We start from the raw sequence: 13,047 nt of genomic DNA, 5'->3' as shown, positions 1-13,047 counted from the left end.
AGACCTATCACTATTTACATTTCCTTATACTATACCATGGGCTATGCTTTAAAATCTGTAAATTATGTGACATGTAATGGGACTAGATAGCTTGTTTCAGATTACACAACTTTAATTCAAAAAAGGAATTGACATCCAATATGTAGACATAATCAATAGTTCACAATTAGCAAACAAATTATTGGTGCTTTGACTTCCAAAAGAAATGATAGTTTTAATATATTATCATTAAATAAGCTTTTAATGAACACATGAAAGGAAGCTATAAAGTAATTTGAAACAAGAAATATGACTCCACAGAACAAATGCATTATTGAGACCATGCATATATTAAGTTGGAAATAATCCTTTTAGAATAAGTATGTTTGTCAGAAGCAAAGTGCCAAAGTGACTAAGGAGTTGAAGTGCCTTTCCAGGAACTAGAAAGATCTTTATATTCTTTGAACACTAAACACCAACGTTAGTATTAATTCAGACTCAGATGATAATCAAGAAGCACTTAGGATTTGTTAGATCTTAACTTATGTCACACCTGAAGTATAGTGCTAAATTTAAGTGGCATGAGAAATTCAAACTATTGAAAGTTGAAGAAAGCCCCTGCATACCATTTGAAATTGGGCCTACTATTGGAAAACATGTTTTAATATTTAGAGTCACTATCTCAGAGAAAAGTTAGCCATCTGCTTTGAAAACACCTTTTTAAAAGCTCCCTTTATATCCTGATTCCTGAAGCTGTAGATAAAGGGGTTCAGCATAGGGGTCACCACTGTGTACATCACAGCCATGACAGTCTCCTTAATGGTTGAATTATTAGCTGATGGACATAAATAGAGACCAATGATTGTCCCATAGAAAAGAGACACCACAGAGAGGTGGGAACCACAGGTGGAGAAGGCCTTGCGGATGCTTCTAGAAGAGGGGACCTTGAGAATGGAGGACACTATTCGTGCATAGGATGAAAATATCAGCAGGAATGGGACAATAATGACAAGTCCTCCCAAGATAAATATCATCAACTTATTGATCTGAATGTCAGAGCAGGCTAACTTCAGAAGAGCTGACATATCACAGAAAAAGTGAGGAATCACATTGTTAGCACAGAAGGAGAGCCGAGCCATGAGCAGTGTGTGTGACAAAGAGATGACTGTGGTCAGTAGCCAAGATAGTGCCACCAGGCAGAGACACAGCTTGGGGCTCATGATGCTAGTATAGTGTAGGGGGAAGCAGATGGCCACATAGCGATCATAGGCCATGGCCACAAGGAGGAAGCTCTCGAGATCTGCAAAAAGCAGGAAAAAGTACATTTGTGCCAGGCAACCTGCATAGGGTATGGATGGAACTTGGCTTTGCATGTTCTGCAGCAATTTGGGAATGGTCACAGAGGAAAAGCAGAAGTCAGAGAAGGACAGGTTACTGAGAAACAAGTACATGGGTGTGTGGAGATGGGAGTCCAGGTGAATGAGGATGATGATGATGAGGTTCCCCAGGGCAGTGGTGAGGTACATGGACAGGAACAGGGCATAGAAAAGGTCTTGCTGGTGTGGTTCAATAGGCAAGCCCAGGAGGAGGAATTCTGAAACAACAGTTTGATTTCCTCTTTCCATGTTGACTTCTTTTAACGGTTTCAGACTTAAGAATGATTTGTATGAATGTATAAACATACACAAAGCCAATGCTTTAGGAAGACATTTTAAAATCTAAATCTAACACTTGTAAGTAATGAAAGATTACTTCATTATTTTGTATTTTTCTAAGTATGTAATAAATAGTTACATAAAGCAATGATACAAGGGCATAGATTAAATTCAGAAATACCAAATTCTTTAAGAAAGTTCTTCTGAATGTACACTTGTTATCACAGCCACTTGGAAAGCTAAAGCTGGAGGACCTGAAGCTCAAGGCCTACCTGGGCCATGTAGCAAGTTTGAGACCAGTCTGACAACTTAATAAGACCCATCTCAATCTAAAATTAAAAGGGACTTGGGCTTAGAATTTCTAATGCTGTGATAAAAGATCACGACCAAAAGCAACTTGGGGAGGAAAATATTTGTTTTGTTTACATTTCCACATCACAGTTCATCAACATAGAAAGTGAGTCCAAAAACTTAAGCAGGTAGGAACTGATGCAGAAGCCATGGAGAAATGCTGCATACCATGTTTCTCCATCTTCTTTCTTGTGGTATCTAGGATCATCACCCACAATGAGCTGTTACCTTCTGCATCAATCATTTCTTTAAAAACAAGTTGTACGGGATTGCCTAGAAACCAGTTTGGTGGAGGCATCTTCTCAACTGGGGTTCCTTCTTTCCAAAGGACTCTAGCTGGTGTCAAGTTGTCATACAACTAGTCAGCACAAGCTGTGGGTGTAGTTCAGTAGTAGAATACTTGGTTAGCATGTATAATACACTATTTTCAAACTTTATCACTGGATTAAAAAAAGTTTTATAAGTGTGTCATGAGTGGAATTCAATGAATAAATAGGTACAAATAATGCAGAAATCTAAGAACTATTCTCCACTCTTATAACTCTGGAATATTGTCACAGTGAAAGTGGTGGTAAAATGCTGACAGTGGTATCATTAGTAAGTCAACAGCAACAATTACCTGAGCTGACTCTTTCTCTATATCAGGATATTCACATGAAACACATGGCCTTCTTTATTTTTCATAAGGACCTTATGAGATGGGTACCATTACTTTTATTTTTAAGAGAAATAACCAAACATCTATACTCATTTTGTAATTCATCTAGGATCTCACACCTATTGGGCAATAGTTCTAGGTGTCAAATCTAGATAATCTCACTTCAGAGCTTTGTTTTCAGCTAGGAGAATGGAAATGATTACACATGCAGCTTAGGGTGCGATATATGGAGAAAACCATACCAATGAAAATGGAGACAAAATGAGTTGTTTTTCTGCTGTTATCTGACAGCTCTGGCGAAGCTGCGCAAGGAATATCCAGCACCATAACCAATCTCACTTGTTCAGAGAACACAGCGAGTGCAAACAATGTACTGGTTTGGTAGAAGAGCACAAAAGAACTAGAAACCATGGAGTAGACAATACAAACAAACCACTTCAGGGGTCAAGGAACTGATCATAGTCCCTGAATTGACTGAATGTATGAACGTATGGAGAATGACCATGAAAGACTAACTCCTGATGGTGAGTCTTTCCTCTCTCCCTATCATTTCCCTCTACCGAGTCATTGCTGCACTCATCATTTCAGGACACAGACAGGGCAGAAAAACAGAAACCACAGTTCCCTTAGTTTTTGTTTTCCAAACCCAGAGTAAGTAAAAAAAAAAAATACTGGCAGATCAAAACACTAATGACAAGACAAAACAGAAAAACAACAACAACAACAACCTCCTGGCAAAAGTAAGAGGAGAAAAGAAGTAACCTTACCCATAATACTATTCCCACTTTTTGAAAAGCTACAATTTCTTCATGTCCTCTCTGAAGGCTGAGGTGATGGTGGACCATGGAGCAGTTAAACATAAGCATTTAAAAGGCAACAAAACCTTGGCCCCTTGAAAGCCCTCCTGAGCTTCTCCTCTGCCAGCTTCACCCTGGAGTAGGTAGCATGCTACCACCACCACCCTTCTTGTTGGTATGTATCTAGCTCTCCTACCTCAAAAAGAAGATGTTATTTGTCTATATGCCCTCACTCTTCTAATTCTTCAGGCACATGCTATAGAAGTTGAGAGGAAAGAAATGACCAGTCTACCTCAGTCCAAGGTCCATTTAGAACATAGGAGCTAGTTATACTGCAGAAAGACATGAGGACTCATTTGGAAGCAATTTAGGTAGGAGAATCTCTCTTGCCATCTATAGACACTAAACATTCCAATCTTTACATCCAATTTCCTATTAAGATAAACTTGTTTTCATTTTATATGTGTAGATGTTTTACCTGCATATATGTCCACGGCCACATGTGTGCTAGTGCCCATGGTGGCCAAAATGGAGCATTAGTTCTCTGTAACTAGACTTACAGATGGTTGTGAGCCACCATGATGGTATTGGGAATCAAATCTAAGTCTAACCAGTTTCTTCAATCACTGAACCATCTCTCCAGCCCTGAATTGACTTACTGACAATGAAACAATTAAACAGATGGCTACTCTACTTCTTTTCCTGTTACGAAGGTATCACCAGGAAGGGATAAGGACATGGCTCAGATGGGAAAGTACTTGTCACACATGTATGAGGACCTGAGTTTGAACCACAGGCATTAAAGTCTTGCATGGCCATGCATCTATAACATCAGCTTATTGGTGTAGAGACCAGGGATCTCTGAGCTCAGTGGTTAGCTAGCCTAGCTGAAACAGAGAGCTTTGGTTTCTTGAAGAGACTGGATCAGAAAATAACATGGAGAACAACTGAGGAAGACATCTGTTTAGCAACCTCAAGCCCCTGCATGCATACACTCCCATAAATAGGCATACCTACACATGATCAATCAGATACACTTCTGTATACCACACACAAATAAATACACAAAACACAAACAAATATAAAATAATTTATGTCCAGGGAACATTAGAGGCATCAGAGTTGAAGGGAATGCAATAGAGAGAGATAGCCTAAGATATCAAGAACCATGTTGTAATATACACAGCACTTCAGTGGTGAGTTCTTTCAACTTACTCTGTTTCTACAAACAGCATTATAATGTGAAAATACAAAAACTTACCTTACAGTGCCATGTTTGCTAGAGAGACATTGTGTTGTAACATTTGGAAGACTCAATGCCATCATTACTAGGGTCTATAACATGGATGCAATACTTTTCCGTATGTATTTTGATCCATACCTAGTGAATGAGCCCCAAACTTTGGTATTAGAGAGAAGATATGAGAACAAAACAACAGGTCTTATCTCAAGTGAGAAATTGAATTTATTTCTAAACATACAAAAATCACGAGTGCTTGATGGATAGGGATGAAAGTAGCTTCTTATAAAGGGGCCCCTAGGGTGTTCTTCTACACACTGTCTTCAAAGACCTCAGCAAATTGAGGGCAGATTGCTGGCTTTACACTTCAATTTCAGCGACTTTTACAGGTCATATTTTGGAACTGCGTTTAGAATTACTGATTTGCAAGGTAAAAAGTACTGAAAATATCTCATATACTGCTTTCTATTAAGAGCTTTGGTGATCCCAATTATCAGGAAATGACTTAATATTGGTGATGAACAATGTGATGGCTTCTAAATTATCCTATAGAATTCTCCTTTAGAACTATCTGTGAAAGAGGAATTTAGAATGGCCACCTCTTCTGCATCCTATGCCAGCTTACCTAACTGGTCTGATTGTGGCTCCATCCAGACTCTGCTTCCTGTTTCCTGCTTCCACACTGTGCATTTCCAGATGGAGTCCCTGTAATTGTCTTCTCACCCCTTCTACAGGGCACTGACTCCTGGGATCCCCAAGTCCCAGAGAAGCTCATTAGTAACACACCTAGTATTTCCCCCTTTACCTTACTGCCATGCTATTCTAAACTTCGTATCTAAATAAATTATGTTAACAGTGAGAATTCTGGGTTAATTCCAATTCTGACATTCTCAGGAATGCTTTACTTGACCTCCATGGTCTTTGTTTCTAATTATTTTCATTGACCTCTGCAGTAAAGGGACACACAGAAATTGAAAGCAATGATGACTTCCAAATCTTATAACTATATCACACTAAAACCCACTGAAATGTGTAAATTGTGTGCTAGGTGAATTATTTGTTAATAAAGACGTTGGTAAAAAAAAAAAAAACAACTCACAGTATTAGTAACAAACAGTGCACCACTTGATACATTGCCTAATCATTCAGTCTCTCTCTCCCTGTCTCTCTTTCTCTCTGTCTCTGTCTCTCTGTCTCTGTCTCTCTCTCTCAGTGTGTGTATGTGTGTGTGTGTAGGTATGGGTGTGGGTGTGGGTGTGTGAATTCTACCTGATTTCTTTGTCTAGACTTTAAGTTCTGGAATATGAAGTAATGTGTTGAATGATCTACATAAGACCTTCTATTCATTGGTTTGTTATATCATTTTTGTGAGATAGTTACTATGTAACTACTATGTGCAATGCAGTGAGCCACGTGCTATGGTAAGAAACAGAAGCCAAGGTAACCTGATTTCTGGCCTTAGGAGTCTCAAGTCTAGCTATTATACAGGACTACTCACCTACCTACTAATAAGTTACAGTTTCTTACCTAGTAACTTACTAGTAGAAGTAATGAAATATGTGGTGCAATGTTATCAAGGGGACTTAATTTAATTCACTGATTGAGGGAAGATATCACTGTTTTCTTATTATTTTCTTCTATTATTATTTAATTTATAATATTGTATCATTTTTCTTGTTCCTTGTACTCCTTCCAAACCCTCCCATATAAACCACCTTGGTTTCTTTCAAATTTGATGCCTCCATTTTTATTGTTGATACATGAATATTTGGAACAAATTTACAATTTGAAAAGCCCAGAAATTATCAAGAACTTAAAGAAAATTTGCAAAGTAAGGGAAATTCATGGTAGCTGAGGTGCATTGTGTAAGCCAGAACAGTGCCCAAATGGGAAGGGAAAGCTGAGTGATAAACCTGGAGAGACCGACACTATTCGAGTTTGAAGACACATATTTATTTATTTTTAGCACATTATTTATGACTCTTTATGGTGAGTAGATGGAAGATGTTTGAGATCAGAGGCAAGGAGCCTACTGGGAGCCAAACAGGGTAAAGTTGTTGTTGTTGGCTTAAAATTCTAAACTGTCAGTTCATACAACCTACTGATGGTGTAGATAACATACTACCTGATCAGCCTTGGTAGTGAAGATAAAATAACTGATTGAGAACTTGAGAACTTAGTATTCAGAACTCGGTGATCTGCATATAGAGGGAGAAGAAGAGGAGGAGCTGAGTACATCTGTGTTGATAGCATTCCATCCACATGTATATAGTTCTGTGCTCACTCTTCAGTCAAGTTCACTCATCCTGTGGTCACACTCATTGGAAGAGATCCTTTCCTTCTGCCTTGTGTTCTTGTCCTGCCACTTCTTTTCCAACATATCTACTCAATTGGTGGAGCTTTAAAAGAAAGCTCTCATTTGGCTTATTGAGTTGTTCATTTCTAGTGTCATTTTTATTTTAATTTTCTTTAGTTATCCTATTTATTGAATTCTATTTTCATATCTGATATTATTTTCCATATTTCTTTATACTACATTTCAATTTTAGAGCATATTCATGTTTTCTTTGAGTTATTAAATTTACTGGGAGGTGGTGGCACACACCTTTAATCCCAGCACTTGAGAGGCAAAAGCAGGTGGATTTCTGAGTTCGAGGCCAACCTGGTCTACAGAATGAGTTCCAGGACAGCCAGGACTACACAGAGAAACCCTGTCTCGAATCTATCTATCTATCTATCTATCTATCTATCTATCTATCTATCTATCTATCTATCTACTCTATCTATCTATCTATCTATCTATCTATCTATCTATCTATCTATCATCTATCTATCTATCTATCTACTTGTGATCATTCTTTTAAGTTCTTTATTAAACATTTATATAAAAATTTATGTAAAATAAACAATTTTTAAACATTTTATGCATAAAAATTAAGCATCACTTTCAATTGATTTATATCTATACATCTCTATATATCACATATGGATACACAAACACAAACACAGTCATAGCTGGATCATATGATAAATTTGAAGAGACTCCATTCTTATTTATTTAGTAATTGTTTTATTTGTAGAAAATAAAATGTAATTAAATAATATGCCTTCTTCAAAAGACTCCTATGTTCTCTCTCAAATACATGTGCTATTTTTTAAATATTTATTTCTAAATATATCAATACAATCTGTTCAGTCCACATATTTGTACATAGATAATTTCTGGGCTGACTTTTTGGTATTGGGTCATCCATTAGGGGCATCTTCCCTGGGGAAGACTATTTCACCCACTTTCAGTAATCCTTACATACTTATAGTTCTTTTATAGGGTTGAGGCCCCCCAAAAAAGCTTTACAGTGGCTCTGCTTCTCCAGATTTTATGCCTGCACTGTACAGCTTTTTTGTGGGCTGTTTCCACTCACAATGCAGAGATGTTATTGGACAATGTCTCATTGTTCTGGCATCTAGGGGTCACTGCTAAACCCCAAGATTATTTTATAGCTTCATCCAGTGGCCTCATACAATCTCTGCTCTCTCACAGCCTTCAAGCAAAGACCACACTACCACATGCTACATGTCATTGGTGGCTCCCTGAAACCATGGAGGAATAATCCATGAATTCTCAACTCTCAAATATTTCATGTTTCTAATGACAGCATTGTGTCAATGGAACTTCCAACTTCAGCTGTTAGCTTGAGATGGAGCCTGGCCTCTTTGCATCACTGTTATGCTCTTTTCCATGTTGAAAGCTTAAATGGGATGAGTCTTTCCCTGGTGTTATCCTTCCTGCTCAGATGAGTAGGCATCCTGGGACACAGAAATCCAGGAAGCACACAGCTCTGAGGGGAGAAGTTATCCAATGGAACGGTATCCTGAGTGATGGGGGCCCACATAGCTCTAAGAGGAAGCCTCCTCAGCAGAAGTATTGCAGCTCCCAGGGGAGGGTGTCCCCAGCTGAGCTGAGGAGCCCAAGAGCCTCAGCTCTGCTTCACCTCTTTGCTTCAGTTTTTTGCTTTTAGGCTTCTTCCCATGGCAGAATCATATCAGGCAGCGAGTCTCATAAGAGATTTGTTGGGAAGGACAATTCCAAGGTTGGCTTTTTCTACTCCCCAGACAAGACAGTATGGAATTTGACAGTAGGCAGGGCTTAATCAGAATTTCTTAGAGGGTGGAGCTTTTTAGGGCAGAGACTTCCAGTTTGAGGATTGGTGAGATTTCAAGTCCTGAGCTTGGGGAGCTCAGGAATTGATGGATTTTTCTATTCAGGGATTGGTGGGTTTCTGTGGGAAGCTTAGGGGTGGGTGAGTTTTCCTGTTCAGACTTGAACTAAAATTTGCCAAATCTGGGAAGGGTCCTTTTGGGGTGGGGTTCTGGAGATGGGCTTTGTGACATTTACAGAGGCTGTCAATGCTGTTATGACAATTAGGGAGGTCAAGAGAAGGTGCCTGGGTGCTGGAGACCCTCAGACAGAGGCCTGGTTATTCTCTTGCCTTGATGGTTTACAAAGTACAAAGTTACCAAGTTTTCAAAGGGAGTCCACAGGAGGTAGTGTAACCTTTTCCTAGCACTTGAGTTGGTATGAATAGCCAATTTCTTCTTCTACTTGCTTTTATATGTGGAAGAAAATAAACAGGTATAAAGGTTTTTAATCTAAAGTTCCAAAAGTGCAAATGAGCAGAAGAGCAGCATCCTTAAAAATCCTAACTTTCTATAATACTCTAGCTCTTGCCTCATTACTGGAGAAAAAAAAAATGAACAGGCCATGTATATGATAATTCACAGTAAAATACAAAATACAGCCTGGTAGTGACAGTGTTGTAAAAACTGATTTAAGGCAAGGGCATCTCAAAAATGATAACAAAAACATGTGGAGAGTACTTAGATATAAAATTGTGGAATAGTTTGAGGAGTATCATAAATTCTTTGAACGCCTAATAGAATTCAGCACCAAAACTAAGTGGCCTTGGGTCTTTTTTCCTTGGGAGCTTTCTATTGCCTGCTTCTATTTTTTAAGTGGTTATTGGACTGTTTAGTTTACCTGATCTTGATTTAATCTCAATATGTGGTATTTGTCTATAAAATAATTCATTTCTTCTAGACTGTCTGGTTTTTTTTAGTATAGGCTTTTGTAGTATGATAGGATGTTTTGTATTTCCTCATTGTTTGTTGTTATGTCTCCATTTTCATTTATGGTTTTATTAATTTGGATACTGTCTCTGCCCTTTAGTTAGTCTGGATAAGAGTTTACCTATCTTGTTGATTTTTTCAAAGAAACAACTCTTGAATTTTTAAATTCATTTTATTGTTCTCTTTGTTTCTAGTTGGTAGAATTTAATGCTATTTCCTGCTGTCTACTCCTCTTGGTTATGTTTGCTTCTTTTAAGTATGCTGTTAAATTGCTAGTATGGGATCTCTCCAATGTCTTTATGAGGTCACCCTCTCAGATGAGAAGAGGAAAGGAGATGGAGTAAAGAACTCTGCAAGGGGGCAATGGGAAGGAGGGCAACATTTGGAATGTAGTAATAAATGTAAATAAATAAAACAATTAACAATAAAAATAAAACTGATATTATAGATAAAGAATCCTGATCAAAATGTCAAAATCTGAGGACAGATTTTAATAATGTATAGAATGTAGATGTTATTTAGAAATGATATATAAACTATAGTTTAAGAATTCTTTTGCAGTAGTTTTCAAGTATCACAATGGCATGTAGGCAGATTAGGGTCCATAGTTAAAATCACATTGTACATATTGAGTAATTACTAGAATGCATCTTTAAAACAGTAAAAAATAAATAAATAAATAAATAAAAGTAAAAAGTAAATATCAGAATTGCTAATATTAGTATCAGTAAATTTACTTGATAATGTTATAAAGACATCTGAAAGATGATTATCATAGTCAGAAGATAGTTTTCTTTTGAAATAATCTTTTTAGGGCTCCCTTCATATCTCTGTTCCTTAGGCTGTAGATGAAGGGGTTCAGCATGGGAGTCACCACAGTGTACATCATAGACATGACAGTGTCCTTTAGAGTAGAGTAATAAGCAGATGGACCTAAGTAGAGGCCAATAATTGTTCCATAGAACAGTGACACCACAGACAGATGAGAACCACAAGTGGAGAAGACCTTTTGGATGCCTTGAGTTGAAGGGACCTTGAGAATGGAGGAGATTATGCGTGCATAAGACACTGTGATGAGTAGAAATGGAAGTACGACACCAAGCCCTCCTATGATAAATATCACCACCTCATTAACATGGGTGTCAGAGCAGGACAGCTTGAGCAGAGCAGACATGTCACAGAAAAAGTGGGGGATCACATTGTCCTCACAGAATGACAATCTGGCCATGAGCAGGGTGTGCAGCATGGCATCGAAGGTGGTCAGCACCCAGCACATCACCACCATACTCACACAGAGCCTGGGGCTCATGATGCTGGTGTAATGAAGAGGGAAACAGATGGCCACATAGCGGTCATAGGCCATAACCACAAGTAGGAAGTTCTCAAGGGCTCCAAAAAAAAAGAAAAAAGTACATTTGTGCCAGGCAGCTTGCATAAGAGATAGATGGAATTTGACTCTGCATGTTCAGCAGCAACTTGGGCATTGTGACAGAGGAAAAGCAGAGATCAGAGAATGACAAGTTGCTGAGAAACAAGTACATGGGTGTGTGGAGATGGGAGTCCAGTCGAATGAGGATGATGATGATGAGGTTCCCCAGGACAGTGGTGAGGTACATGGCCAGGAACAGAGCATAGAACAGGTGCTGTTGCTCTGGGGGAATGGGCAGGCCCAGGAGGAGGAACTCAGAGATGATAGTCTGGTTTTTTCCAGGCATGTTCTTTCTGTAATATCTGTGAGGAAATTAGTGAGATACCTCACAATTTTACATAAAATGAACATATTTGAAATTATCTCATAGTTTTCATATTATTTCTATATTCTAAGTAGCTAGAATTTCTATTGAGATAAATAATTTAATTCTTTGCTTTTTATTCACGCTTCAGTATTTCATCCTTTAAATCCTACCCTAATCTAAGGTATAAAATGTATCAGCTTTTCTCTTACTCGTCAGTTAGTTAGTTGGCCTCAGTGATTATGAGTTGGTTCATCTCTGTCAGTTTCTCACATCTCAAAGTTCTAGGCTTCAATGAAGATGGTCTTATTTTATGACTACATATCTATGCCAATGAGAACTTCATGTTCTTGAATGGCATAGATTACCGTTTCAGTCTTAGGTTGAATTTCTATCTTATCCTCAAAAACTGATTTTTAAAATGAATGATGCCGCCCCCCATGAGTGGTGTTCCCCCCCCCCAAATGTGGTGCAGGCATTGCACTCACAGCAAATTCCAAATAAAACTTGCACCTTTGCAAAGTTCAAATAAAACCCCCACCTTCAATTTGTTTCTCCACTTTGCCATGCCCCTTCAGTCTCTTGTATCAGAAAGGAATCCATGAGCAATGGAACAGTTTGAGAGTTTTATTTTATTCCTTTATTTCTCTTACTATATATGCCCCATTTTATATGTCCTATAAATCTTGAACTTCATTTTTTCTTTAATTAATGATTGTCCTAAATATTACTACTCTAGAGAAGAATAGCATCTCACTTTAACTATTGGAACCACCCCTCATTTCACCTCACTGATTCTGAACCTCAACTCTTTTCTCAGTTTCCTTTGATCTTTATATGTACAGTAAAAACCCAGTCATCCGTTCTTTGCTAATGACTTGTTTGTTGGATTCAAAATGCTTGCATGATAAAATCTGAATTTCTTTCAGGGCACCCTTGACATTAATGTACCTACACCTTCCCTACCTCCACAGCCACGTTTGGTCATACAATATGCTTGAATTCCATTGTCCAGCTATCATGGATTTAATGTCTGTCTCTCAATGCTCTGAGTTTCTAACATGGAGTTTCATCTGCCTAACAATTTCTTTTCATTACTGCCATTCACCTGGATTACCATTTATCCTTCAGGCACAGTACCTGTGGCTTTAAGATAAATCTCCTAAGACTGTCTAGCGACCTGCTGCCATTTCCCAATATGTCTAGTACTTATCCTACAGTACTTGAAGCCCTGATCAGATGTTTATAATGAACTTCTCACAGATTGTAAGCTCAGTTCTGGAAAATCATGTGTTATTGATACCCTGCTTGCTGACTGCATTAACCAATATCCCATAAATATTATCAGCTGCCCTTTGCACTTAGAAATGTACTCATGCACTTTTAAAGAAACCAGTGTGCTTTCAAACTAGAGAAACTACTACTAACAATTCTTCCCTCAACAAGATTTCCTAGTCTTAACCCTTTACCCCTGGGTTTGATTATCTGTTATCATATTAAAGAATCT

General features: G+C 38.1%; 1 protein-coding gene and 1 pseudogene across 1 annotated transcript; both read right to left on the bottom strand.

The window, feature by feature from the left end:
• Positions 1 to 656: 656 nt before the first annotated feature.
• Positions 657 to 1,604, bottom strand: Olfr397 (olfactory receptor 397). Its single transcript, NM_146346.1, has one exon. The coding sequence runs from the start codon at positions 1,602 to 1,604 to the stop codon at positions 657 to 659; it is 948 nt and encodes a 315-aa protein (NP_666458.1).
• On the bottom strand, positions 10,589 to 11,522 carry Olfr22-ps1 (olfactory receptor 22, pseudogene 1; annotated as a pseudogene).

The sequence above is a fragment of the Mus musculus genome, chromosome 11 (genome assembly GCF_000001635.26).
Source record: "Mus musculus strain C57BL/6J chromosome 11, GRCm38.p6 C57BL/6J".
In the NCBI taxonomy this organism is placed as follows: Eukaryota; Metazoa; Chordata; class Mammalia; order Rodentia; family Muridae; genus Mus; species Mus musculus.
Note: the sequence above shows the minus strand (reverse complement) of the source record. Positions and strands in the feature narration are given on the sequence as shown.

What these genes read in the sequence shown, in the direction of transcription:
- Olfr397 (NM_146346.1), bottom strand. Translation starts at nt 1,604, where the DNA reads ATGGAAAGAGGAAATCAAACTGTTGTTTCAGAATTCCTCCTCCTGGGC.